The following is a 27335-nucleotide window of genomic DNA, read 5'->3' on the forward strand; positions in this document are numbered from 1 at the left end:
CTAAATACCTTTGACATTCTGGCCCATATAGATGCAAATAGCCCTTTCCCAATTCAGCACCATGGACAGAATCTGTCACTGCTTCACATTCCTATAGCTCAGGGATGGGAAACCTTTGGCACGTGGCTCGCCGGGGTAAGCACTCTGGCGGGCCGGGCCAGTTTGTTTACCTGCCGCGTCGGCAGGTTCGGCCGATCGCGGCTCCCACTGGCTGTGGTTCGCTGCTCCAGGCCAATGGGGGCTGCAGGTAGGGCGGCCAGCACATCCCTCGGCCCGCGCCGCTTCCCATTGAATTTCAACAAGATTAGTGTGCCCCTTTGTGCCTTTGAAAATCTCCCCCAAAGTGATCAGATATAGTGGGGACAGGCCCCAACACCAGAACTAGATAGATAGATAGATAGATACTGTGGAGAGAAGAAGCAGCAGGCAGGCAGGCAGACAGATAGACAGGTCTAGAATAAGAGTGACACCTGTTTACACCATTTGAGGATTTGGCCCTTTGTGGTTGAAGTGGTGGAGCAGGAGAAACATGCCCAGGGCTGTTAAGAGGAGAAGTGATATGGGGAAGCAACAGGGTTCTATTGGCTGCGACTCAGAAAACCTGGGTTCTGTTCCTGATTCTGCCACTGATCTTGGGCAAGTCACTTCTCTTCTCTGTGCCTCAGTTTCCCACCACCTTTTGCTTATTTAGACTGTGAGCTCTTCAGGAAAAGTACTACCCGTGACTGTGTGTCTGTGCAGTGCCCGGCACCAGGGGGCCTCCAGAGGCAACTGTAGCCTTAACAGCAGTGAAGGCCTGGCAAGACAACTCTTGCATCTTTGCTCTCTATTAGTGAAGAGTGAATAACTGATCTGTCAGTTTGGTGGCCAAATGGAAAAATCCAAAATACTTTCATTTTGGGTGACCTAAAATGGATTTTTTCCAGTTTTTCCCACAGAAACAAAAACCTGAAAAATTTCATTTCAGGATGAACTAAATATTTTGTTCAACCCATCATGAATGACACCTCTACCCTGATATAATACTGTCCTCGGGAGCCAAAAAATCTTACCGTGTTATAGGTGAAACCGCATTATATCGAACTTCCTTTGATCCGCTGGAGCGCGCCGCCCCCCCCCCTCCCCCAGAGCACTGCTTTACCGCGTTATATCTGAATTCATGTTATATTGGGTCGCGTTATATCTGGGTAGACGTGTATTTGTTTTGTTTCATTTTGGGGTGTTTTTACCTTTTTTCTTTGGTTATTGGTTTAAATAAATTTAGCTAAATTTCTTAATGAAACTTCGTTGTGAAACATAAAACTTTTGCTTCAAAAATGTCAGAATCAAACATTTAGATTTTACTAATTTTTGGCCTTTTTTTATCAGACACTATTCACTGAATTTGACCCTAATTCATGAATAGCTTCTGTCTGCCTTAACTGCATTTTTCAAGCTATTCCTCCAAAAGTTGCCACCCAGCTGTACATTATGGGTATGAAGAAACCACATGGACATCACTGGGTATCAAAAAACCATGTGTATTAACTATACACAACCCTACAAGATCTAGCTACCTATAGATACTGCTCTTCTATATGGGTGGCTTCTTCAACAGAAGACAGGCAGGCTCACTGGAGGGCTCTGAAACTACTTAAAGGGGATCCTACCCAATTCCTATAACAATTTCCTCTCCTTTCTAGGAACATGGCAGAGGTAGTGACCCCGAATCAGACCATGGTGACTGAGTTCATCCTGCTGGGACTCTCCTCCAACCCAGAGACGCAGCTGATTCTCTTCATGGTCTTCCTACCCGTCTACCTGCTAACCTTGGCTGGGAACATCCTTATTATGGTCACCATTGTTCATGACCGGCGCCTCCACACACCCATGTATTTCTTCCTCACCAACCTCTCCTTCATCGACGTCTGCCACTCCTCGGTCACCGTGCCCAAGATGCTGTCCGACTTCCTCTCGGTGGAGAAGACCATCTCCTTTGGGGGTTGCGTGGCGCAGATGTTCTTCCTCCACCTTTTCACCTGCACAGAGATCTTCCTCCTCACTGTCATGGCCTATGACCGCTACGTGGCCATCTGCAACCCCATGCACTACCTCACCGTCATGAACCACAAAGTATGCTTGCTGCTGGCTGGTGCTGTGTGGCTGGGCGGGACCGTACACTCCTTAGCTCTGACCGGCATGACCATCAAGCTGCCGTACTGTGGGTCCCGGGAGATAGACAACTTCTTCTGTGACGTGCCGCCAGTCATCAGGCTGGCCTGCACCAACACCTACATCATCGAGGTTCTCATCATCTCCAACTCGGGGCTCATCTCCGTGGTCTGCTTCGTGGTGCTGGTGGGCTCCTATGGCGTCATTCTGGTCTCGCTGAGGACCCGCTTCTCCGAGGGGCGGCGCAAGGCGCTCTCCACCTGCGCCGCCCACCTGACGGTGGTGACGCTCTTCCTGGGCCACTGCATCTTCATCTACTCCCGCCCTTCCACCAGCTTCTCTGAGGACAAGGTGGTGTCGGTGTTCTTCACAGCCATCACCCCCTTGCTGAACCCCATCATCTACACCCTGAGGAATGAGGACATGAAGCGGGCGCTCAGCAAGCTAGTGGGGAGAAAGGTGGATGCAGAGGAGAAATAGAGCTTGGACCTCAGGAGGGGATGTGTAGGAGAAAGCTCCTAGATTTCCACCACCATCCCCAATGGGGCTAATTTATCATGGCAGTGACTATACTGGTACTAGTCTTCCTGTGTTGGTAGTGACAATGCTGTTGCCTTGGTCCTTGGCTCACATCCCTCTGCAGGGCTCACCAGCTGGGCTTTGAACCCACTAAGCTGGGACTAATTGACATTTTATTCAGCCAAAAAATTATCCTGTCAAAAAATGGGGTTTTGTCAAAAAAAAAAGAGGGAAATATCAGAGTTTTTCCAAACTTATTTATTTATTTGTTGATGGGAAATTTGAAGTGAAATGAAAGTTTCCATTTTGTTTCCAATTTCAATAGCTGATTTTTTTTGTCAGTCTTTAGATTGGGGGTGGGCGGGTTCCTTTTCTTTTCTACTTCTATGTTCTCCTTCTTTGTTCCCCCATCCAAGGGGGAAGTAGAAAAGAGGGGGAAAGGGGAGAGACCCCAAAATGCCATTTTTCCCTATTGCTTAGTGGGAAATTTCTAAGTGAAATGAAAGTTTTCTTCGTTTTGATTTTTGCAATTTTTTAAAAGTATTTAGGTGCCCAGTGGGATTTTCCAAAGCACATGTGCACCTTATTCCCATTCATTTTAAGGCACCTATTTAGATCTTTAGGCACCTTTACAAATCTGATGCTCAGTGCCTAACACCTACAGCTGGTCAAAACTTTGTCAGTGACTTTGTCAAAAAAACTTTGTATTTACCAAAAATGTTCATGTTTCTAAACAACATCAAACCAAAATAATTAAACTAGTCACATTTTCATGTTGAAACTACTATAAAATTCTCACCATCTATCAATTTTTCTGTCCTTTGACAAAGTGGGGGAAGGAAAAAACCAGAGAGTAAATAATTAAGATAAATGTTTCCCCAATTTCAACCAGAGGCACTGTTGCCTAGTGGATAGTGCAATGAACTGGGACTTAGGAGATTCGGATTTTATTCCTGGCTCTGCCAGTGGCCTGCTGGGTGACCTTGGGCAAGTCACTTCACCACCCTTGCCTTGGTTTCCCCATCTATAAAATGGGCACAGAGTGCTCTGTAACAGCGAGGTGTTATTAATATTACTATAAAGAAGTTTTCTGTAGCTGCAGAAAAAGTTTTTAACACCACAGCACAGATTCACTCCCCATTCCAGTTTGACACCGCTACTGAAATCAGTGGTTTCCTCCAGTGCACTAGACTCAGGCCCAGTAAGGCTCAAAGGGACAAAGTCTCCTCTCGGTTACACTGGTGTAAATCTGGAGTAACTCACAGATTCGTAGGGACATTCATGATCATATAGTCTGACCTCCTGCACAGTACTCACCCATCCACTGTTGTAACAGACCCCTAACCTCTGGCCGAGTTACTGACATCCTCAAATCATGATTTAAAGACTTCAAGTTACAGAGAATCCACCACTGACACTAGTTTAAATCTGCAAGTGACCCATGCCCCATGCTGCAGAGGAAGGCGAAACCCCCCAGGATCTCTGCCAATCTGACTCAGGGGAAAATTCCTTCCCTACCCCAAATAGGGCGATCGGTTAGACCCTGAGCAAGTGGGCAAGACCCAGCAGCCAGACACCTGGGAAAGAATTCTCTGTAGTAACTCAAAGCCCTTCCCATCTAGCGTCCCATCACTAGCCATTGGAGATATTTGGTGCTAGCAGTTGCAGATCAGCTACATGCTGTTGTAGGCAGTCCCATCACATCTTCCCCTCCATGAACTTATCGAGCTCAGTCTTGAAGCCACTTAGGTTTTTTTGCCCCCACTGCTCCCCTTGGGAGGCTGTTCCAGAACTTCACTCCTCTGATGGTTAGAAACCTTCACCTAATTTCAAGCTTAAACATGTTGATGGCCAGTTTATATCCATTTGTTCCTGTGTCTACATTGGCACTTCACTTAAATAACTCCTCTCCCTGCCTGGTATTTATCCCTCTGATGTATTTAGAGAGAGCAATCATATCTCCCCCCCGTACTTCATTTGGTTATGCTAAACAAGCCAAGCTCTTTGGAGCCCCTTTCATAAGGTAGGTTTCCATTCCTCTGATCATCCTAGTAGCCCTTCTCTGCACCTGTTCCAGTCTGAATTTGTCTTTCTTAAACATGGGAGACCAGAACTGCACACAGTGTCCCAGATGAGGTCTCACCAGTACCTTGTATAATGGTACTAACAATTCCCTGTCTCTACTGGAAATACCTCGCCTGAATCATCCTAGGACTGTACTAGCCTTTTTCAGGCTACATCACAGTGACAGCTCATAGTCATCAACCAAAACACCCAGGTTTTTCTCCTCCTCTGTCACTTCCAACTAATAAGTCCCCAGCTTATAGCAAAAATTCTTTTTATTTGTCCCTAAACTTATGACCTTACACTTTGCACTATTAAAGTTCAACCCTTTTATATAACTCCAGTTTACAAGGTCATCCAGATTGATTTGTAGGATGTTCCGGTCCTCCTCCATATTGGCAATACCCCCCAACTTTGTGTCATCTGCAAATTTTATTAGCACACTCCCACTTTTTGTGTTAATGTCAGTAATAAAAATGTTAAATAAGATTGGTCTCAAGACCAATCCCATAGGAACTCTGTTACTAACCTCCCTCCAGCCTGACAGTTCACCCTTCAGTATGACCCATTGTTAAGGCTGCGAGTCTGTCACGGAGGTCACAGAAGTCACGGATTCTGTGACTTTCCGTGACCTCATGACCTCAGCAGCTCGGGCAGCCCCCAGGCCAGCCACAACGGCTGCTGCTAGGGCAGACTCAGGCCACCACTCCACACCCCAGCAGCAGCAAGAGTTTGGGTGTGGGAGGGGGCTCTGGGCTGAGGCAGGGGGTTGGGGGCGGGAGTGGATGAGGGCTCCGGCTGGGGGTGCGGGATCTGGGGTGGGGCCAGAGATGAGGGGTTTGGGGTGTAGGAGGGGGCTCCAGGCTGAGGCAGGGGGTTGGGGTGCGGGAGCGGGTGAGGGCTCTGGGTGGCGCTTACCTCGGGGGGCTCCCCAGAAGTGGCAACATGTCCCTCCTTCGGCTCCTAGGCAGAGGTGCAGCCAGGCGGCTCCGTGCGCTGCCTCCACCCACAGGCGCTGCCCACACAGCTCCCATTGGCCGTGGTTTTTGCCACTCGGGGCGGGGGCAGCGTGCGGAGCCTCCCTGGCCGTCTCTCTGCATAGGAGTCAAGGGTCATGTTGCTGCTTCCAGATAGCCGCACGGAGCTGGGTAGGGAGCTTGCCTTCACAACTTCCTCAGGCAAGGAGTTCCACAAGTTGACTGTGTACCGTGTGAAGAAGAATTCCCCCTCAGCAGCAGCAGGGGTGCCGGGCCACTCACCACCACCCAGCCCTCCCCCCCAGCACCAGTGGGGGTCCTGGGCCGCCCCCCAGAGCACCCAAGTTTTAATCAGGGGTATATAGTACAAGTCATGGACAGGTCATGGGCCATGAATTTTTGTTTACTGCCCGTGACCTGTCCATGACTTTTACTAAAAATACCTATGACTAAAATGTAGCCTCAACCATTGTAGTCTATCTTTTAATCAGTTCCTTACCTCCCCCCCCTTTCAAATCTCATATTAATCCCCATCTTCTCCAATTTAACTCATAATTTCCCATGTGGAACTGTATCAAATGCCTTACTGAAATCCTGGTAGATTAGATCTACTGCATTTCCTTTGTCTAAAAAAATCAGTTATCTTCTCAAAGAAGGAGCTCAGGTTGGTCTGGCAGGACGTACGTTTATCCCAATTATTGTTCACCTCTATGTCTTTACCTACTTTCTCTTTCAAAATTTGTTCCAAGGCCTTGCATACAATTGAGGTCAAACTAACAGGCCTGTAGTTTCCTGCATCACTTTTTCCCTCCTTTCTTAAAAATAGGAACTATAACAAGAAGGGTTTCTTCAGGTATGTTAGCAACAAGAAGAAAGTCAAGGAAAGTGTGGGCCCCTTACTGAATGAGGGAGGCAACGTAGTGACAGAGGATGTGGAAAAAGCTAATGTACTCAATGATTTTTTTGCCTCTGTCTTCACGAACAAGGTGTGACAGACCCAGACCAGTGGGGTACAGGAGTCTGGTAGAGGGCAAATATACTGGTCACTGGATGAGTAGTTTTCTGTTCCCTGAGTGACCAGAGCAGGGGCTGCACTAGAGTAATCAGGAACCTGCTAGAACCAGTTAAGGCAGGCAGGCTAATTAGGACACCTGGAGCCAATTAAGAAGAAGCTGCTAGAATCAATTAAGGCAGGCTAATCAGGGCACCTGGGTTTTAAAAGGAGCTCACTTCAGTTTGTGGTGCGAGTGTGAGGAGCTGGGAGCAAGAGGCGCAAGGAGCTGAGAGTGAGAGGGTGTGCTGCTGCTGGAGGACTGAGGAGCACAAGCGTTATCAGATACCAGGAGGAAGGTCCTGTGGTGAGAATAAGGAAGGTGTGTGGAGGAGGCCATGGGGAAGTAGCCCAGGGAGTTGTAGCTGTCATGCAGCTGTTACAGGAGGCACTATAGACAGCTGCAGTCCACAGGGCCCTGGGCTGGAACCCGGAGTAGAGGGCGGGCCCGGGTTCCCCCCAAATCTCCCAATTGACCTGGACTGTGGGTTCTTCCAGAGGGGAAGGTCTCTGAGCTGTTCCCCAACCCACATGGTGAATCTCTGAAGCAAGAAAATCCGCCAATAAGCACAGGACCCACCAAGATAGAGGAGGAACTTTGTCACAAAGGTCAGCTCCCAGACTGTTGCGCTGGGCAGCACAGTATGGGGAGGAGGTGACCAGCCCTCTGTGGAGAAAGAAGTGGTTTGGGACTACTTAGAAAAACTGGATGAGCACAAGTCCATGGGGCCGGATGCGCTGCATCCGAGGGTGCTAAAGGAGTTGGCGGATGTGATTGCAGAGCAATTGGCCATTATCTTTGAAAACTCATGGCGATCGGGGGAGGTCCCGGATGACTGGAAAAAGGCTAATGTAGTGCCCATCTTTAAGAAAGGGAAGAAGGAGAATCCGGGGAACTACAGGCCAGTCAGCCTCACCTCAGTCCCTGGAAAAATCATGGAGCAGGTCCTCAAGGAATCAATTCTGAAGCACTTACAGGAGAGGAAAGTGATCAGGAACAGTCAGCATGGATTCACCAAGGGCAAGTCATGCCTGACTAACCTAATTGCCTTCTATGAGGAGATAACTGGGTCTGTGGATGAGGGGAAAGCAGTGGATGTGTTATTCCTTGACTTTAGCAAAGCTTTTGATACGGTCTCCCACAGTATACTTGCCGACAAGTTAAAGAAGTATGGGCTGGATGAATGGACTATAAGGTGGATAGAAAGCTGGCTAGATTGTCGGGCTCAACGGGTAGTGATCAATGGCTCCATGTCTAGTTGGCAGCCGGTTTCAAGCGGAGTGCCCCAAGGGTCGGTCCTGGGGCCGGTTTTGTTCAATAGCTTCATTAATGATCTGGAGGATGGCGTGGACTGCACTCTCAGCAAGTTTGCAGATGACACTAAACTGGGAGGAGTGGTAGATATGCTGGAGGGTAGGGATAGGATACAGAGGGACCTAGACAAATTGGAGGATTGGGCCAAAAGAAACCTGATGAGGTTCAACAAGGACAAGTGCAGAGTCCTGCACTTAGGATGGAAGAATCCCATTCACTGTTACAGACTAGGGACCGAGTGGCTAGGCAGCAGTTCTGCAGAAAAGGACCTAGGGGTTACAGTGGACGAGAAGCTGGATATAAGTCAACAGTGTGCCCTTGTTGCCAAGAAGGCTAACGGCATTTTGGGCTGTATAAGTAGGAGCATTGCCAGCAGATCGAGGGACATGATCATTCCCCTCTATTCGACATTGGTGAGGCCTCATCTGGAATACTGTGCCCCACACTACAAGAAGGATGTGGAAAAATTGGAAAGAGTCCAGCAGAGGGCAACAAAAATGATTAGGGGGCTGAAGCACATGACTTATGAGGAGAGGCTGAGGGAACTGGGATTGTTTAGTCTGCAGAAGAGAAGAATGAGGGGGGATTTGATAGCTGCTTTCAACTACCTGAAAGGGGGTTCCAAAGAGGATGGATCTAGACTGTTCTCAGTGGTACCAGATGACAGAACAAGGAGTAATGGTCTCAAGTTGCAGTAGGGGAGGTTTAGGTTGGATATTAGGAAACACTATTTCACTAGGAGGGTGGTGAAGCACTGGAATGGATTACCTAGGGAGGTGGTGGAATCTCCTTCCTTAGAGGTTTTTAAGACCCGGCCTGACAAAGCCCTGGCTGGGATGATTTAGTTGGGGTTGGTCCTGCTTAGACTCATAGACTTTAAGGTCAGAAGGGACCATTATGGTCATCTAGTCTGACCTCCCGCATGATGCAGGCCACAAAAGCTGACCCACCCAATTTCCCTTATCTCAGCTGTTGAAGTCTCCAGATCGTGATTTAAAGACTTCAAGTCGCAGAGAATCCTCCAGCTTGCGACCCCTGCCCTATGCTGCGGAGGAAGGCGAAAAACCTCCAGGGCCTCTGCCAATCTACCCTGGAGGAAAATTCCTTCCCGACCCCAAATATGGCGATCAGTAGAACCCCGAGCATACAGGCAAGATTCTCCAGCCGGACCCACATTTTACCAGCGATGGCACGTTATTGCCTAATTGACTAAAATCACGTTATCCCATCAGACCATTCCCTCCATAAACTTATCTAGCCTAATCTTGAAGCCAGAGAGGTCTTTTGCCCCCACCGTTTCCCTCGGAAGGCTGTTCCAAAATTTCACCCCTCTGACGGTTAGAAACCTTCATCTAATTTCAAGCCTAAACTTCCCCATGGCCAGTTTATATCCATTCGTTCTCGTGTCCACATTAGTACTGAGCTGAAATAATTCCTCTCCCTCCCTGGTATTTATCCCTTTGATATATTTAAAGAGAGCAATCATATCCCCCCTCAGCCTTCTTTTGGTTAGGCTAAACAAACCGAGCTCCTCGAGTCTCCTTTCATAGGAAAGGTTTTCCACTCCTCGGATCATCCTAGTGGCCCTTCTCTGTACCCGTTCCAGTTTGAGTTCATCCTTTTTAAACATAGGAGACCAGAACTGCACACAGTACTCCAAATGAGGTCTCACCAGCGCCTTGTATAACGGAAGCAGCACCTCCTTGTCCCTACTAGAAATACCTCGCCTAATGCATCCCAAGATCGCATTAGCTTTTTTCACAGCCACGTAACATTGCCGACTCATAGTCATCCTGCGATCAACCAGGACTCCGAGGTCCTTCTCCTCCTCCGTCACTTCCAACCGATGCGTCCCCAGCTTATAACTAAAATTCTTGTTAGTCATCCCTAAATGCATCACCTTACACTTCTCGCTATTAAATCTCATCCTATTATTATTACTCCAATTTACAAGGTCATCCAAGTCTCCCTGCAGAATATCCCGATCCTTCTCCGAATTGGCAATACCTCCCAACTTTGTGTCATCCGCAAACTTTATCAGCCCACTCCTACATTCGGTTCCGAGGTCAGTAATAAATAGATTAAATAAAATCGGACCCAAAACCGAACCTTGAGGAACCCCACTGGTGACCTCCCTCCAACCTGACAGTTCACCTTTCAGTACTACCCGCTGCAGTCTCCCCTTTAACCAGTTCTTTATCCACCTCTGGATTTTCATATCGATCCCCATCTTTTCCAATTTAACCAATAATTCCTCATGCGGTACCGTATCAAACGCTTTACTAAAATCGAGGTATATTAGATCCACCGCATTTCCTTTATCTAGAAGGTCTGTTACTTTCTCAAAGAAGGAGATCAGGTTGGTTTGGCACGATCTGCCTTTCGTAAACCCATGTTGTAAACTGTCCCAATTGCCATTCACCTCAAGGTCCTTAACTACTTTCTCCTTCAAAATTTTTTCCAAGACCTTGCATACTACAGATGTTAAACTAACAGGCCTGTAGTTACCCGGGTCACTTTTTTTCCCCTTCTTGAAAATAGGAACCACATTAGCTATTTTCCAGTCCAACGGTACCACCCCCGAGTTTACAGATTCATTAAAAATTATTGCTAAGGGGTTTGCAATTTCTTGCGCCAGTTCCTTCAATATTCTAGGATGAAGATCATCCGGTCCGCCCGATTTAGTCCCGTTTAGCTGGCGAAGTTTGGCTTCCACCTCTAATACTGTAATGTCAATCCCCCCTCCTTTATTCCCCTCTGTCCTGCTCCCTCTATTCCTAAACCCTTCATTAGCCTTATTAAAGACCGATGCAAAATATTCATTTAGATATTGTGCCATGCCTAAATTATCCTTAATCTCCACTCCATCTACATTCTTCAGTGGTCCCACTTCCTCTTTCTTTGTTTTCTTCCTATTTATATGGCTATAAAACCTCTTACTATTGGATTTAATTCCCCTCGCAAGGTCCAACTCTACACGGCTTTTGGCCTTTCTCACTGCATCCCTACATGCTCTGACCTCAATAAGGTAGGTTTCCTTGCCGATCCCTCCCCTCTTCCATTCTTTGTACGCTTTCTGTTTTTTCTTAATCACCTGTTTGAGATGCCCGCTCATCCAGCTAGGTCTAAATCTCCTGCCTAATAACCGTTTTCCCTTTCTCGGGATACAGGCCTCGGACAGCTGGTGCAACTTCAACTTGAAATAATCCCAGGCGTCATCTGCCTTTAGATCCCTAAGTATGTTAGCCCAATCCACTTCCCTAAGTAGTTGCCTTAATTTATTAAAGTTGGCCTTTTTGAAATCGTAAACCTTAGTCACAGTTTTATTTCTGTTAATCCTTCCATTTAGTTTAAACCGAATTAGCTCATGGTCACTCGAGCCAAGGCTGTCCCCTACAACCATTTCCTCAACGAGGTCCTCACTACTCACCAGCACCAAATCTAAAATTGCATCCCCCCTCGTCGGTTCAGTTACTACTTGATGAAGGAATTCATCTGCTAGCACGTCTAGGAACATCTGAGCCCTATTATTGTTACTAGCATTTGTTTCCCAATCTATATCTGGGAAGTTAAAGTCCCCCATGATTACACAGTTCTTATTAGTTTTTACTTCCCTAAAAACATTAAATAGTTCTCTGTCCGCATCCAGGCTAGATCCCGGCGGTCTATAGCACACCCCAAGCACTATCTCAGGGGAGGCTCTAGTAGTTCTTTTACCCAGTGTAATTAGTGCCCAGACAGACTCCGTCTTATCCATTCCATCACTTATTATTTCTTTACATTTTACCTCATTATTGACATACAATGCCACTCCCCCACCTTTACCTTTGTTCCGGTCATTCCTAAACAGCACATACCCTTCCATACCTGTACTCCAGTCATGACTACCGTTCCACCATGTTTCGGTTATTCCTATGATATCTGGTTTCATTTCTTGGACCAGGAGCTCCAATTCCTCCATTTTGTTACCTAGGCTTCTCGCATTGGTGTATAAACATCTTACTGTATGCTGTCTATCCTTTCTCCCATTAGTTATGCAGTTTGGTATGGACCCCGTACTGTCCATCTGCCCACTCCTTCTTATGTCCAATCCCCTACCCCTACCTATATCTGTGCTTATCTCTTCACTCTCCTTTTCAGTGTTGGAATCTGGCGTGGAGATTAACTGGACATCTCCCAACCGTCTCCCCCAAATTCCTAGTTTAAAGCCCTTTTGATGAGATGAGCCAGCCTCCCTCCCAGAAGTCTATTTCCTTCCCTACTCAGGTGAAGTCCATCCCGTGAGAACAGCTGTCTGTCCCCGAAAGCCTCCCAGTGGCCATACATCCCAAAGCCCTCCTTATGGCACCACTCCCTTAGCCAGCTATTTATCCTCACAATTCTGTCAGCCCTTTGCTGTCCTTCTCTAGGAACAGGCAGAATCCCACTGAAAATAATCTGAGCCTCCACTTCCTTAAGCGTCTTCCCCAGTCTGGCATAATCTCCCTTAATTCTCTCTAGCGAGAACCTAGCCGTGTCATTTGTTCCTACGTGAAGGATGATCAAGGGGTTCTTACCTGCTCCTTTTAGGATCCTTTTCAACCGCAGGTCCACATCCCGTATCTTAGCGCCCAGCAGACAGCACACCCTTCTGTTTTCTGGGTCTGCTCTGGTCACAGGCTTTGAGCAGGGGGTGGACTAGATACCTCCTGAGGTCCCTTCCAACCTTGATATTCTATGATTCTAAAGGCCATTTCACAAACACATTTCCAGTGTCCAGATCCTCGGCTACCCCAGTAAATCAATGCTGCTTTATTGACCCCATTGGAGCAATGGCCAATTTACACCAGCTGGGGGTCTGGCTCATTGACTCCAATGGAGTTCTTCTGATTAACATCAGCTTTGGATCTAACTTTAGGACTCCAATCCCAGTGGCAGCTGTTAAACTCTCACAAAGTTTGTACCTTCAGAAACTTTGGACATCTTAACAACTCCCCTTGCAACTCAGCCACAAGTCAGACAACATCAAGTCCCTGGAGTACAAAACTTTTCTTAGGTACCAGCACAAATTGATGTCACATTGCATTGAATTTACAGCAGTGCAAAGGGTTATATAGTTGGGGTTGAGAACACTGCCCTGCAGCAGCTATGGATCTCTGGGGCTAGATGTTATGGGGATCTCCTGCAGGTAGAATTCACCTAGAAATCCTTCTTTGTTATAAGAAGATTGAGCATTAATGACTAGGAAGAGCAACACAGAATTAGCACAGGAGTCACTGCATTCTGAGGAAGTAGACCAAGAAATTGTACCATTAGGTTCCTATTTGCACAACAAAGATTGTTGGAAAATTAGTCAAGAAAACTTGTTTTTTAAAAAGCTTACACTGGTAAATCACCAGCTGTCTATTACAGAACCCTAAAAGCAGGAACAAAATTGTTAACCTACTCACCAATGATTTTGATATTATTGGCAGCAAAACAGAAACTGCCTGTTAAATACAAACTATAATTGATTTCTCTGATCAAATAAAATAATCAGAGACAGGCACAAAGGGCAATTCTGCTGCTTCTGCTTTAGACAGAGAAGTCCCAATTTTTACTTCTTAGTTCATAGAAGTGAAGTATTACGAGTTAGCCCAGATGCAACGATTGTCCAGAGAGCCCTAAGCATTGGGAACTACAACAAGAGTAAGTTGTGTTTTTTTTCATTCAATTTGGATTTTTTTTTTAATATTTCTGCTTCTATTTAGGTTTGATTGGTTGGGGGGGTAGTTTTGTTTGGTTTTTGTTGCTTTACTATTTCTGTCATAACTTCAGAAAACCTTGGCTACTTTGGGATTTCACATTTTTTGACTGCTTGTTTCACCTTTATTAGAGACGTATGCACAGAAGATTGCTATGATCTTATTAAATGTACCAATTTGGGGCTGGAAGGGACCATGGGAGATGATCTAGTCCATTCCCCCCACACTGAGACAGGACCAAGCAAAACCATCCCTGCCAGGTGTTTGTCCAACCTATTCTTAAAAAAAACCTCAAAAAATGGAGATTAACATAAAAACGGCCTACTGGGTCAGATCAATGGTCCGTCTAGCCCAGTATCCTGTCTTCCGAGAGTGGCCAATGCCAGATGTGTCAGAGGGAGTAAACGGAGCAGGGCAATTACCCAATGATCCATCCCCTGTTGTCCAATCCCATCTTCCAGCAGTCAGAGGTTTAGGGACACCCTGAGCATGGGGTTGTATCCTTTACTGTCTTGACTAATAGCAGTTCATGGACCTAATTTCCATGAACATAGCTAATTCTTTTTTGAACACAGTTATACTTTTGGCCTTCACAACATCCCCTGGCAATGAGTTCCACAGGTTGAGTTCCACAGGTTGTGTGCCTATTAATTTCATTGGGTGACCCCTGGTTAATGTGTTATGTGAAGGAGTAAATAACACTTTCTTATTCACTTTCACCACCCCATTTATGATTTTATAGACTTCTATCATATCCCCCTTTAGTCATTTCTTTTCCAAGCTGAAAAGTCCCAGTCTTATTAATCTCTCCTCCTATGGAAGCTGTTCCAGACCCCTAGTCATTTTTGTTGCCCTACTCTACATCTTTTCCAATTATAGTATGTCTTTTTCAGGATGGGGTGACCAGAAATGCACACAGTATTCTTGGTGTAGGCGTACCTTGGATTTATAGAGAGGCAATAGGATATTTTCTGTCTTATTCTCTATCCCTTCCCTAATGGTTCCTAACACTCTGATAGTTTTTTTGACTGCTGCTGTACATTGAGCAAATGTTTTCCGAGGACTATCCATGAAAACTCCAAGATCTTTCTTGAGAGGTAACCGCTAATATAGACCCATCATTTTGTATGTAGAGTTGGGATTATGTTTTCCAACCTGCATTACTTTGCATTTATCAACATTGAATTTCATCTGCCATTTTGTTGCCCAGTCACCCAGTTTTGTGAGATCCCTTTGTAACTCTTTGAAGTCTGTTTCGGACTAAGCTATCTTGAGTAATTTTGTATCATCTGCAAATTTTACCACCTCGCTATTCATCCCCTTTTCCAGATTATTTATTAATATGTTAAATAACACAGTTCCCAGTACAGATCCTTGGGAGACCCTGCTATTTACCTCTCTTCATTGTGAAAATTGACCATTTATTCCTACCCTTTCTTTCCTATTTATTTTAACCAGTTACTGATCCATGAGAGGACTTTCCCTCTTATTCCATGACAGCTTACTTTGCTTAAGAGCTTTTGGTGTGGGACCTTGTCAAAGTTTTTCTGAAAGTCCAAGTTCACTATATCAACTGGATCATTCTTGTCCACATGCTTGTTGACACCCGCAAAGAATTCTAATAGATTGGTGAGGCATGATTTCCCTTTACAAAAGCCATGTTCACTCTTCCCCACTGTATCATGTTCATCTATGTGTCTGATTAATTCTGTTCTTTACTATAGCCTCAACCAGTTTGAGTGGCATTAAAGTTAGGTGTACCTGCTTGTAATTGCCAGGTGTGTAATTGCCACCGTGGCTTAACAACCATGTAAAAGAAGCAGTGAGAGATAAAAAGGCATCTTTTAAAAAGTGGAAGTCAAATCCTAGTGAGGTAAATAGAAAGGAGCATAAACACTGCCAAATTAAGTGTAAAAATGTAAGAAGAAAAGCCAAAGAGGAGTTTGAAGAACGGCTAGCCAAAAATGCAAAAGGTAATAACAAAATGTTTTTTAAATACATCAGAAGCAGGAAGCCTGCTAAACAACCAGTGGGGCCCCTGGATGATGGAGATATAAAAGGAGCACTTAAAGATGATAAAGTCATTGCGGAGAAACTAAATGGATTCTTTGCTTCAGTCTTCACGGCTGAGGATGTTAGGGAGATTCCCAAACCTGAGCCGGCTTTTGTAGGTGACAAATCTGAGGAACTGTCACAGATTGAAGTGTCACTAGAGGAGGTTTTGGAATTAATTGATAAACTTAACAGTAACAAGTCACCGGGACCAGATGGCATTCACCCAAGAGTTCTGAAAGAACTCAAATGTGAAGTTGCAGAACTTTTATCTATGGTTTGTAACCTGTCCTTTAAATCGGCTTTTGTACCCAATGACTGGAAGATAGCTAATGTAACGCCAATATTTTAAAAGGGCTCTAGAGGTGATCCCAGCAATTACAGACCAGTAAGTCTAACGTCGGTACCGGGCAAATTAGTTGAAACAATAGTAAAGAATAAAATTGTCAGACACATAGAAGAACATAAATTGATGGGCAAAAGTCAACATGGTTTCTGTAAAGGGAAATCGTGTCTTACTAATCTATTAGAGTTCTTTGAAGGGGTCAACAAACATGTGGACAAGGGGGATCCGGTGGACGTAGTATACTTAGATTTCCAGAAAGCCTTTGACAAGGTCCCTCACCAAAGGCTCTTATGTAAATTAAGTTGTCATGAGATAAAAGGGAAGGTCCTTTCATGGACTGAGAACTGGTTAAAAGACAGGGAACAAAGGGTAGGAAGAAATGGTAAATTCTCAGAATGGAGAGGGGTAACTAGTGGTGTTCCCCAAGGGTCAGTCCTAGGACCAATCCTATTCAACTTATTCATAAATGATCTGTAGAAAGGGGTAAAAAGTGAGGTGGCAAAGTTTGCAGATGATACTAAACTGCTCAAGATAGTTAAGACCAAAGCAGACTGTGAAGAACTTCAAAAAGATCTCACAAAACTAAGTGATTGGGCAACAAAATGGCAAATGAAATTTAATGTGGATAAATGTAAAGTAATGTACATTGGAAAACATAACCCCAACTATACATACAATATGATGGGGGCTAATTTAGCTACAACGAATCAGGAAAAAGATCTTGGAGTCATCATGGATAGTTCTCTGAAGATGTCCACGCAGTGTACAGAGGTGGTCAAAAAAGCAAACAGGATGTTAGGAATCATTAAAAAGGGGATAGAGAATAAGATGGAGAATATATTATTGCTCTTATATAAATCCATGGTACGCCCACATCTTAATTACTGTGTACAGATGTGGTCTCCTCATCTCAAAAAAGATATACTGGCACTAGAAAAGGTTCAGAAAAGGGCAACTAAAATGATTAGGGGTTTGGAACAGGTCCCATATGAGGAGAGATTAAAGAGGCTAGGACTTTTCAGCTTGGAAAAGAGGAGACTAAGGAGGGGTATGATAGTGGTCTATAAAATTATGAGTGATGTGGAGAAAGTAGATAAGGAAAAGTTATTTACTTATTCCCATAATACAAGAACTAGGGGCCACCAAATGAAATTAATGGGCAGATAAAATTAAATTAAAACAAATAAAAGGAAATTCTTCTTCACACGGTGCACAGTCAACTTGTGGAACTCCTTGCCTGAGGAGGTTGTGAAGGCTAGGACTATAACAGCATTTAAAAGAGAACTGGATAAATTCATGGAGATTAAGTCCATTAATGGCTATTAGCCAGGATGGGTAAAGAATGGTGTCCCTAGCCTCTGTTTGTCAGAGGGTGGAGATGGATGGCAGGAGAGAGATCACTTGATCATTACCTGTTAGGTTCACTCCCTCTGGGGCACCTGACATTGGCCACTGTCAGTAGACAGGATACTGGGCTGGATGGACCTTTGGTCTGACCCAGTACGGCCGTTCTTATGTTCTTATGCCTCTGGAGCCTTTTTAAAAAATTGGCATTATATTAGCTACCCTTCAGTCATCTGATATTGAGGCTGATTTAAATGATAGGTTACATGCCACCATTAATAGTTCTGCAATCTCATATTTGATTTCCTTCAGAACTGTTGGGTGGTACCATCTGGTCCTAGTGATTTATTACTGTTTACATTATCAGTTTGTTCCAAAACGTCCTCTAATGACCCTGAATCTGGGACAGTTCCTCAGTTTTGTCACCTAAAAAGAATGGTTCAGGTGTGGGAATCTCCCTCACATCCTCTGCAGTAAAGACCGATGCAAAGAATTCACTGAGCTTCCCTGGAATGGTCTTGTCTTCCTTGAGTGTTCCTTTAGCACCTGGATGGTCCAGTGGCCCCACTGATTGTTTGGCAGGCTTCCTGCTTCTGATGTCCTTAAAAAAACATTGTGCTGCCAGTTTTTGTCTTTTGCTAATTGCTCTTCAAATTCTTTTTTGGCATGCGTAATTATACTTGAGGATTCCACACCTCCCCAGGTAACCTAGTCAAGTAACTTAACTAAATTTGGTTTATGCTAGCACCTCTCTTTGAGGGAAGATTAGAGTGTGTCTGTCTGTCTGTCCCCTACTGACTGAATGAGCCCTGCTCAGAAAGCCGATGTGTATGAGAGAGAGAAAGCTGCCCCATCTATCTCTCTGTAATGTCTGTCTGTCTGTCTGCTGCCTCTGCTGGAAGGAGCGCATGTCTGTGTGTGTGACAGCTGCTATCTCCTGGCTTACGGCCCCTGAATCACCTCCTTCCATTTCCTCTCATAACCGTGTCTCTCTGCTCCCTCCACGCTCAGGACACATCTACGTCGGATAGATATACCTACATGTGCAAAAGTCTTCTGGCAGCAGACAGCTCTGAAATTGAGCAGCAAAGGGCATGAGATCCAATTGAAGCTACCAAAAAATCAGACTAGATACGAGGCACAAAGTCTGAACAGTGAGTGGAACAACCTACACAGAGACTTGGTAGATTCTTCATCACTTGGAGTCTGTAAATCAAGGCTAGAGGACTTTCCTATAGACTCCCTCTAGCTCAAACAGAGGATAAGGGCTTGATGCAGAAATTATTGGGTGACATTCTCTGGTACGTGTGATGGAGAAGGTTAGGTTAGATTATCATAATGGTCCCTTCTGGCCTAAACATTTAGGGAAAAGGATTGTGTAGAAAAGTTCAAACACTTCTGATTTATTTTATAAAAAAAATAATGAAAAAAATGTCACTGTCAATGAAAAGTTATCAGTGTTTTCTCTTCTCTCCTAATTTCCTCTGTTACATTATAATTTTCTCTGTTCTCTTCTGTTCTCTTCAAGTTATATCTGGCTCTCATTGGCATTGTAACCAAACTTCTTCCAGATCTCCATTAAGTGACACAACTAATATCTGTCACCTGTTACTGCCTTCTGACATTTTCCTACTGAAAAATGCAGGGAATGGGGGGAAATAGGGGAGAGGGTGTTAAAAATATTTTTGTAAAATTTAAAAAATCAGAAAATTAAAAAAAACAAAAACTGAACAAAGTTTTCTGAACAAAAGCAAATTGTTCATTTAAAACTCTTTGCGCAGGGAAATGCTTGAACAGCCCTTATTATTTGCAGTAGGCTGGGGCCTTCTATGCCCCCGCTGAGCCCCATTTGCTGGGGATATGGGTCTGTGCCAGCAGCAGTGAGTGAAGCCTGGCTCACTCAAGGTGCAGCAGCCCATGCTATTAACCATGAAGGTCCACAGGTCAATCCCTGGTTAGCTAGCCAAGACAGTGGCCATCATTTAGGCCCCTACAGGGCCCAACCAAGCGGGGATCGAATGCTGTCATGCCCTTGTAGAGGGTCCCTACCCCCTAGAGCATGTGTGAGGGAGCAGGGAAAGAACTGGGACTCTGCTCAAGCAGCCTAATGGGCCTGGAACAGAGCTTGATCTATTTACCAGTCTGCACAGCTTTCCCACTGCATACGTTTTGCACAGATTTCCTGCTTCACACGTTTTCACACTGTATGCTCGGGGTTCTACCGATCGCCATATTTGGGGTCGGGAAGGAATTTTCCTCCAGGGTAGATTGGCAGAGGCCCTGGAGGTTTTTCGCCTTCCTCCGCAGCATTGGGCAGGGGTCGCAAGCTGGAGGATTCTCTGCGACTTGAAGTCTTTAAATCACGATCTGGAGACTTCAACAGCTGAGTTAAGGGAAAGTGGGTGGGTCAGCTTTTGTGGCCTGCATCATGCAGGAGGTCAGACTAGATGACCATAATGGTCCCTTCTGACCTTTAAGTCTATGAGTCTATGAGTCTATGAGTTTTGCACTGCTGTCCTGTCATAAACGTTTTCCACATCTCTTCCCTTGCATGCATTTTCAACAGTTCTCTTGTGGCATGGATTTTTTGCATGGCTTTCCCATTGCATGCATTCTTCATAGCTCTCCTTTGCATGCGTTCTGCAGGGCTCTCTTGTTGCATGGATTTTTGTTCTTCTCTCCTCTTGAACAGATTTTAAAGCTGGAGTCAGGGGCAGAGTCTTGAGTCTCCCAGAATTGGGGGGAGCCCAGGGAGACCCCAGGAGTCAGGGCAACATAAGAAATCCCTGGGAGTCAGGGCAGCCAGATGCTCCATTTCATCTTTAAAAAAAAGTAAAACAGAAACAGTTTGATTTTTCCGAAATGTTAAATTTCACAATTTCATTTCTGCAGGAAATTTTGAATTTTCAAGTTTTTATGCCAAATCAGAATGAGAACATTTTTTTTTAAACCCTGGAATTTTCCTGTGGAACAGAAATTCCCAAGTTTTGACCAGCTCTCCAGGTGTTGCATGGTTCTCCTCGTGCGTGTATTCTGCACATTTTTCCTGGCTCTCCTCTTGCACAGGGCTTCAAAATGTCGGTACCAAATAACTGCCATCACTTCTTGCAACATCTATCCCACAACTAACCACCTGCCTCTCCCATCATGTCCGTTCTTCCAGGGGCAATAAACCCAAGACGGAACATGGTGGTGTGGAATGAGAGCAGGGTGAATGAGTTCATCCTTTCTGGCCTGAGCACCAACCACGCCCTGGAGCTGGTCCTGTTCGCCTTCTTCACAGTCATCTACGTGTTGATCCTGCTGGGGAACACGCTCATTGTCTTCACCATCACCTACGACCAAGGCCTGCACACCCCCATGTACTTTTTCCTCAGCAACCTCTCTTTCATCGACGTCTGCCACTCCTCAGTGGTGATGCCCAAGATGCTGGCTGACTTCCTAGTGGAGAGGAAGACCATCTCCTTTGGCGAATGCATCGCCCAGATGTTCTTCCTCCACCTCTTCGCCTGCACCGAGATCTTCCTCCTCACCATCATGGCCTACGACCGCTACGCAGCCATCTGCAACCCCATGCGCTATGACACCATCATGAGCCACAGGTTCTGCCTGAAGCTGGCCGCGGCCATGTGGCTGGGTGGGCTGGTCCACTCCGTGGCCCTGACTGCCCTGACCCTAAACCTCCCATACTGTGGCCCCAATGCCATTGACAACTTCTTCTGCGACGTCCCGTTGGTCCTCAAGCTGGCCTGCGCTGACACCTATGTCTTTGAGGTGCTCATCGTCTCCAACTCAGGTCTCATCTCCGTGGTCTGCTTCGTGGTGCTGGTGGTCTCCTACGCGGTTATCCTCATCTCCCTGAGAAACCACTTCTCCGAGGGGCGGCGCAAGGCGCTCTCCACCTGCGCCGCCCACCTGACGGTGGTGACGCTCTTCCTGGGCCACTGCATCTTCATCTACCTCAGGCCAGCCAAGAGCCTGGCCGCAGACAAGGTGGTGTCAGTGTTCTTCACGGCTGTCACTCCGCTGCTTAACCCCATCATCTACACCCTGAGGAACGAGGACATGCTGCAGGCACTGCGCAAACTGCAGGAGAGGCAGGTCAATTCCAGAAACAACTGACCCTGAGTCCTGAGGAATCATTTTTGGGGCAGTTCTCTGGCCTGTGTCATGCAGGAGGCCAGACTAGATGATCACAGTGGTCTCTTCTGGCCTTTGTATCTAGGACTCTATGAATATTTATCTCTTCTCACCCAGATAAAACAGTGATGGGTGGTGATCTGTCCATCTTTAGGGATTGTCTTCACCGCCGTGATCGCTCATGGTGTAACTTGAGTATTGCCCCTAACCCAGCTCCTATACACACTCACCAATTTCTAGCTCAAGTTAAGTGGTGGTTTATAGTCCAGCTAACTGGCCCATTGAAGGACGGGGTTAGGGGGTTAAGCTTGAGTGCTGCTTAGCTAACAAAATAAATTACTTTTGGTTCTCTGGCAGTTCCAAAAAATTATGTAGGGGGGGAAGGGGAGGGATAATTTTGGGTAGAATGAAATGTCTCCTTCTCTCTGAAACTGAATTTTTTGTTTAATTTTTTTTAGCTTTTTAAAAAACAATAATAAAATCAAAGTAAACTTTGAAACAAAAAAATTATCTCAAATCAAAAAAACAAAACATTTTATTTTTAAAATGTCAAAATGAAACATTTTTATTTTTTCAGAATATTTTTCCCTATCAAAATAATTCAGCAAAATAGACACGAATGCATGGTGGATGTTCATGGTGGAGTTCACAGAGGATAGGTCCATCAGTGGCTAAGCCCATGACTGCCAGATGCTGGGATTGGACGACAGAGGATGGATCACCTAATAATTGCCCTGTTCTGTTCATTCCTCCTGAAGCATCTGGCACTGGCCACTGTCTGAAGACAGGCTACTGGGCTAGATGGGCCTTTGGTCTGACCAAGTATGGCCACTCTTATGTTTCTTATTCTTATGCGTGAAATGTTTCAGTCAATCCAAATCTGCATTTTTCAGCAAAAATATTCAGGTGCTAGCCTGTCTCTACCTGTAATCACAAGAAATATTTAGCTACAGGAACTCAATACCTCATGGTACCACTGAGAGTTTGCAATGCAGCAGGTCAAACATTCTCCACCTGAACATTTTCTGTCAAAAAAGGACATTTTGTTGAATTTGAAACTTTTCATGGGAAAGTGTCAATTTTGATGGGCGGGCTGGGGGCGAGAAAGCATTTTGAGCAAGTCAAAATATTTCATTCTGACCTTATCGGAATGAAACCTTTTGATGTTTCATTTTATTTCAAAATGTACTTCATTGTACATTATAGTATCAATCATAATCTACAATATTTTTTAAAACTGAAATCAGAACAGAACATTTTTATTGACCTGAAAGTGGGAAAGCTTGAACTTTTGTTGTTGTTTTTCGTTCTGATTTCACACTGAAAACAAATTTCAAAATGTCCAGTTTTCCCGTGGCATGGAAATCCCGAGTCTTGCCCAGCACCACTGAGCAGGGCTTCATACAGTGCCACGTTTATATCGTTATCCCTTTTGACGTAGCAGCTAGTCCAAGTTTGGGGAGCTGGGGGTGTTCTGGTTGGGAGCAGAAATCAACAAAGGACTCTGGTATTTTCGCTGATGGACTCGTGTTTATTTACAAGGGGTGTACAGTCCTGCTTCTCCAGACATAGGAGAGAAGCAAAAAACAGGGAAAGCTTCTTTGCTCCTGACACCAAACTCTTTCAGCCGGCTGGTTGGCTCACCTTCTCCCTTGCTGCTGTCTCTCTCTAGCCCTGTGTCCCTTTGCTTGGGTTGTACCACAAACCTACAATGACAAAGCCCTTTGGTGCTCTCTGCCCACAAAGTCTAAACTGCTGGGTGGGCTCAAATACCCCATTTGTCTTCAGGGGGTTGATTTATCGGTCTCTTAAGGCTCATCTAATCTGTTCTGACCTCCGCCTCTGGTTAACACATCTCACTTAACAAGATGGCTAAGGAGAACATCCAGAGTTGCATTACACAGTTTGGAAGGGCCATAAACACTCCAGGTTCTGAGCATAAACCCAGCACTAACAGACAGGGGATGGGGGAAACTTCCCTCGAGGCAGTTTCCATCGCTGGTACCGGGCACTGTCAAGACAGAAAACTGGGCTGGATGGGCCCCAGTCTGATCTGGCCTGGCCATTCCCAGGTTGACAGGTCTAAACCCTTGGTGCATGAATGAGTGGGTAACTTAATGCAGCTGGGAATCTGTCCCATTGACCCTAATGAAGCTATGGGTGATTTACACTACCTGGGGGCCTGGACCTCGTTGACTCCAGTGGAGTTATGGCCACTTTGCACCAGTGTGGAATCTGGCCCCACTGACTCCAGTGGAGTTATGTCTGACTTACACCCATTAGGGATCTGGCCCCTTATCTCTGTTTCATGCCATTGCAAAGTCTCCAGCACAAGTTTGCATCCTTCTAATCAATTCCTCTGGGTCCCATTACAAGCTTTCAAAGGAAGTCCAGCTGGGCTGATGCTGCCTGCGGAACAAGTTGTTCAGGATCTAATTAAAAGTGGCAGCAGGAGTGTGATGAGGCACGTGGAAGAAACAGAAGCAGAATCCACTCTCAGGAGAGACTGCACAAGCCGGCTGGCGTAAGAAGTGACACAACACGCCCAGCAGGTTGCATTCGGGCTGTTCCACTGTCGAACTCTCATCGCATTCCCACCAGTCATTGATGGACTAGAGTGACCCCTAAGGAACTAGTAATGTCCCACCTGCCCATAAACCCATCACCTATTCAAGCTTCTCACCCCCACGCAGACAAAACCCCCAAAACTTGGGGGGGGTAAAATCTAAGAGGTCAAGCAAGGGCTGGGAGCTGGGACCCCTGGGTCCTATCAGCTCTGGGTGAGGAGTGGGGTCTACTGGGTTAGAGCAGTGGTTCTCAACCAGGGGTACAGATACCCCTTGGAAGACCTCTGCATTCCCCCAGGAGGGGTTAGGTTAGATGGGGGTATGCAGAGGTCTTCCAGGGGGTACATCAACTCATCTAGATATTGGCCTAGTTTTACAACAGGATACAGAAAAAGCACTAGCAAAATCAGTACAAACTAAAATTTCATATTGACAATGACTTGCTTATGCTGCTCTATACACACTATACACTGAAATGGAAGTACAATATTTATATTCCAATTGATTTATTTTATAATTATATGGTACAAATGAGAAAGTCAGCCATTGTTCAGTAAAAGTGTGTTGTGACATGTTTGTATTTTTATGTCTGATTTTGTAAGCAAGTCGTTTTTAAGTGAGGTGAAATTTGGGAGTACACAAGACAAATCAGACTCCTGAAAGGGGAACAGTCGTCTGGAAAGGTTGAGAGCCACTGGGATGAGCAGGGGGCTGGGAGACCGGACTCCTGGGTTCTATTGCGAAATATTCCATGGAGTGACCCTTGGTAAACTCAAATATCTATGGTCACATATGACTAGTTCTGAGACTCCACACACTCAGCTCTGCTGGTGCCCCTCTATCCCAAACCACAGCCCCCCTGCACTCCCCACACCCTTCAGCTCTGCTGGTGTCCCTCAATCCCAAACCATAGTCCCCTGCTAGGCCAGTCCTGGGCTCCCCACATGCTCTATTGAGCAGACCCTGATTGTGTGACAGATTCCAAAGTAAAATCTCTTCTAGCTCCTGGTGAAATGTGGCAGGGAGCAGAGAATGCGCGGAGGAGAATTCCACAGCTGGAGTTTCCTGGCGCTCCTGGCTCCACAGAACTTTAACGAATAAGTAACTTTAATCACGCGAGCTTGGGCCTTTGGATCAGTTAAGCCCGGGGATAATATCAGCTGATAGCATGTGCTCAGTGCATCAGACTCTGTGTCCAGCTGGGACCCAGGAGAGCTTTCCTTCCCTTCCTGCTTTGTTGTTACATTCCCTTGGACTTACATCAGCTCAGCTTTATTGTTTGTTGGTAATCACAATAAAGAAAAAATGTGTTCGGTGTTAATGTGTGTTTGTGTATTTATGTGTGTGTGTTTTTGTGTGTCTTCCAATCCATCCCTTTGGACCCCATTTCCCCATGCACTGGTCCATTCCTACCTTGGAGGGTTCTCCTCCATATGGACCCCATCTGTCTGGACATTACCCTATTTCCCCCTGGAGAAAATCTGTCTCTCCCTCAGTTTCCTCATGGCCCCCTTCACCTCCTGGTTCCTTAGGGTGTAGATCACCGGGTTGAGCACCGGGGTCACCACCGTGTAGAAAACCGACACAACCTTGTCCAGCGAGAAGCTGGTGGCAGGGCGGGTGTAGATGAATATGCACGGCCCAAAGAACAACGCCACCACCGCCAAGTGGGAACCACAGGTGGAGAGCGCTTTGCGCCGCCCTTCAACGCTCCGGCTCCGCAGAGAGACCAGGATCACCAGGTAGGAGCCTAGCAGGGCCAGGAAGCAGGTGAGAGAGATCATGCCGCTGTTAGAGACGATCAGCACCCCTGTCAGGTAGGTGTCGGTGCAGGCCAGCTTGATGACAGGCGGCACGTCGCAAAAGAAGCTATCGATGACGTTGGGGCCACAGTAGGGCAGCCGGACGGTGAGCACGGTCTGCACCAGGGAGTGGATGATGGCTCCAGACCACAGGGCCCCCACCAGCCAGGTGCAGGCTCGCAGACTCATGAGCGTGGGGTACTGCAGCGGGTGACAGATGGCCACGTAGCGGTCGTAGGCCATGACGGTCAGGAGGAAGATCTCGGCACAGACGCAGAGGTGGAGGAAGAAAAGTTGGGCCACGCAGCCCCCGAAGGAGATGGTCTTCTCCGCAGAGAGGAGATCAGCCAGCATCTTGGGGGCCGTGACCGAAGCGTGGCAGATGTCGATGAAGGAGAGATTCCCCAGGAAAAAGTACATGGGGGTATGGAGGCGCCGGTCGTTGACCACCGTCACCATGATGAGGACGTTCCCCGCCAGGATCAGCAGGTAAATGATGAAGAAGAGGGCGAAGAGGACCAGCTGCAGCTCCCGGGTCTCGGTGAGGCCGAGCAATACAAAGTGTGTCACCACGGTGACATTCTCCCCATCCATGCAGCAAGCTCTGCGGGGGAGGCCCACGCACTGCACCAGGCAGGGAATCACGGGGACGTGTGCCAAGCAGAGCTCTTCGCTGGGATCTGGGGGCAAGAAGTTCAGGGCCTGGGGATGGGGGAGTTTCAAAGCCAGCTAAGGGATTTGGACACTTAAAATGAGTGGATAGCGGGCATCTGCTTCCCTGAGGGGGATTTGAAACACTCACTCTACAGGCAGGTTTTTTAAAAAGAGAGTGCCCAACTCCCATTGACTTTTACAGTGCCTTACTCCCTTGGGCTCCCTTGGAAATCCCAGCCTGTGTGTGGAGGAGAAAGAAAGAAAGAAACCATTAGCCACGTGAAACTGTCACGGACATGATGTCAGGTTAATAGCGAGGATCTCTACACACAGTCGTTATATCCAACAACCCAGTCCATGCACAAGACAACCGATAAATCATTGTACACAAGCCATTCCCACAGACACACACACCTCTCCCCGCCACACCAAGGGCTCAGAAGAGAGCCCAGGGCCGGTGCAACCACTAGGTGAACTAGGCGGCAGCCTAGGGCGCCTAGTGGTTGGGGGCGCCTAAAAGCCCGCTCAGGTGAGGAGGTGGAGTGGAGGTGAGCTGGGGCGGGGGGAGGCGGCGCGGAGAGGGCCGCCCGCAGTAACGGGGGGGGGCGCACAGGGGAACCGCTCCCCGCC

General features: G+C 46.4%; 3 protein-coding genes across 4 annotated transcripts; 2 read left to right on the forward strand and 1 right to left on the reverse strand.

Moving 5' to 3' along the window:
* The first annotated feature begins 1686 nt into the window (after window positions 1-1686).
* Window positions 1687-2631, forward strand: LOC112114114 (olfactory receptor 4E1-like). The gene has a single exon (XM_024210672.1). It carries the CDS (start codon window positions 1687-1689, stop codon window positions 2629-2631), a length of 945 nt encoding a protein of 314 aa, XP_024066440.1.
* Window positions 2632-18852: 16221 nt separating this feature from the next.
* LOC112114113 (olfactory receptor 4E1-like) lies at window positions 18853-21664 on the forward strand. Of its 2 annotated transcripts, XM_026660937.1 has the most exons (2): window positions 18853-18866; window positions 20749-21664. In XM_026660937.1, exons 1-2 carry the CDS (start codon window positions 18853-18855, stop codon window positions 21662-21664), a joined length of 930 nt encoding a protein of 309 aa, XP_026516722.1. The 2 variants fall into 2 exon arrangements, with proteins under 2 accessions (XP_026516722.1, XP_026516721.1); XM_026660936.1 differs by lacking the exon at window positions 18853-18866 and having other exon boundaries at window positions 20729-21664.
* Window positions 21665-25709: 4045 nt separating this feature from the next.
* On the reverse strand, window positions 25710-26645 carry LOC112114112 (olfactory receptor 4E2-like). Its single transcript, XM_024210669.1, has one exon. The coding sequence runs from the start codon at window positions 26643-26645 to the stop codon at window positions 25710-25712; it is 936 nt and encodes a 311-aa protein (XP_024066437.1).
* Between the last annotated feature and the right edge of the window lie 690 nt (window positions 26646-27335).

This window comes from Terrapene carolina, unplaced genomic scaffold (genome assembly GCF_002925995.2).
Source record: "Terrapene carolina triunguis isolate 2854851 unplaced genomic scaffold, T_m_triunguis-2.0 Scaffold868, whole genome shotgun sequence".
Lineage (NCBI taxonomy): Eukaryota > Metazoa > Chordata > Testudines > Emydidae > Terrapene > Terrapene triunguis.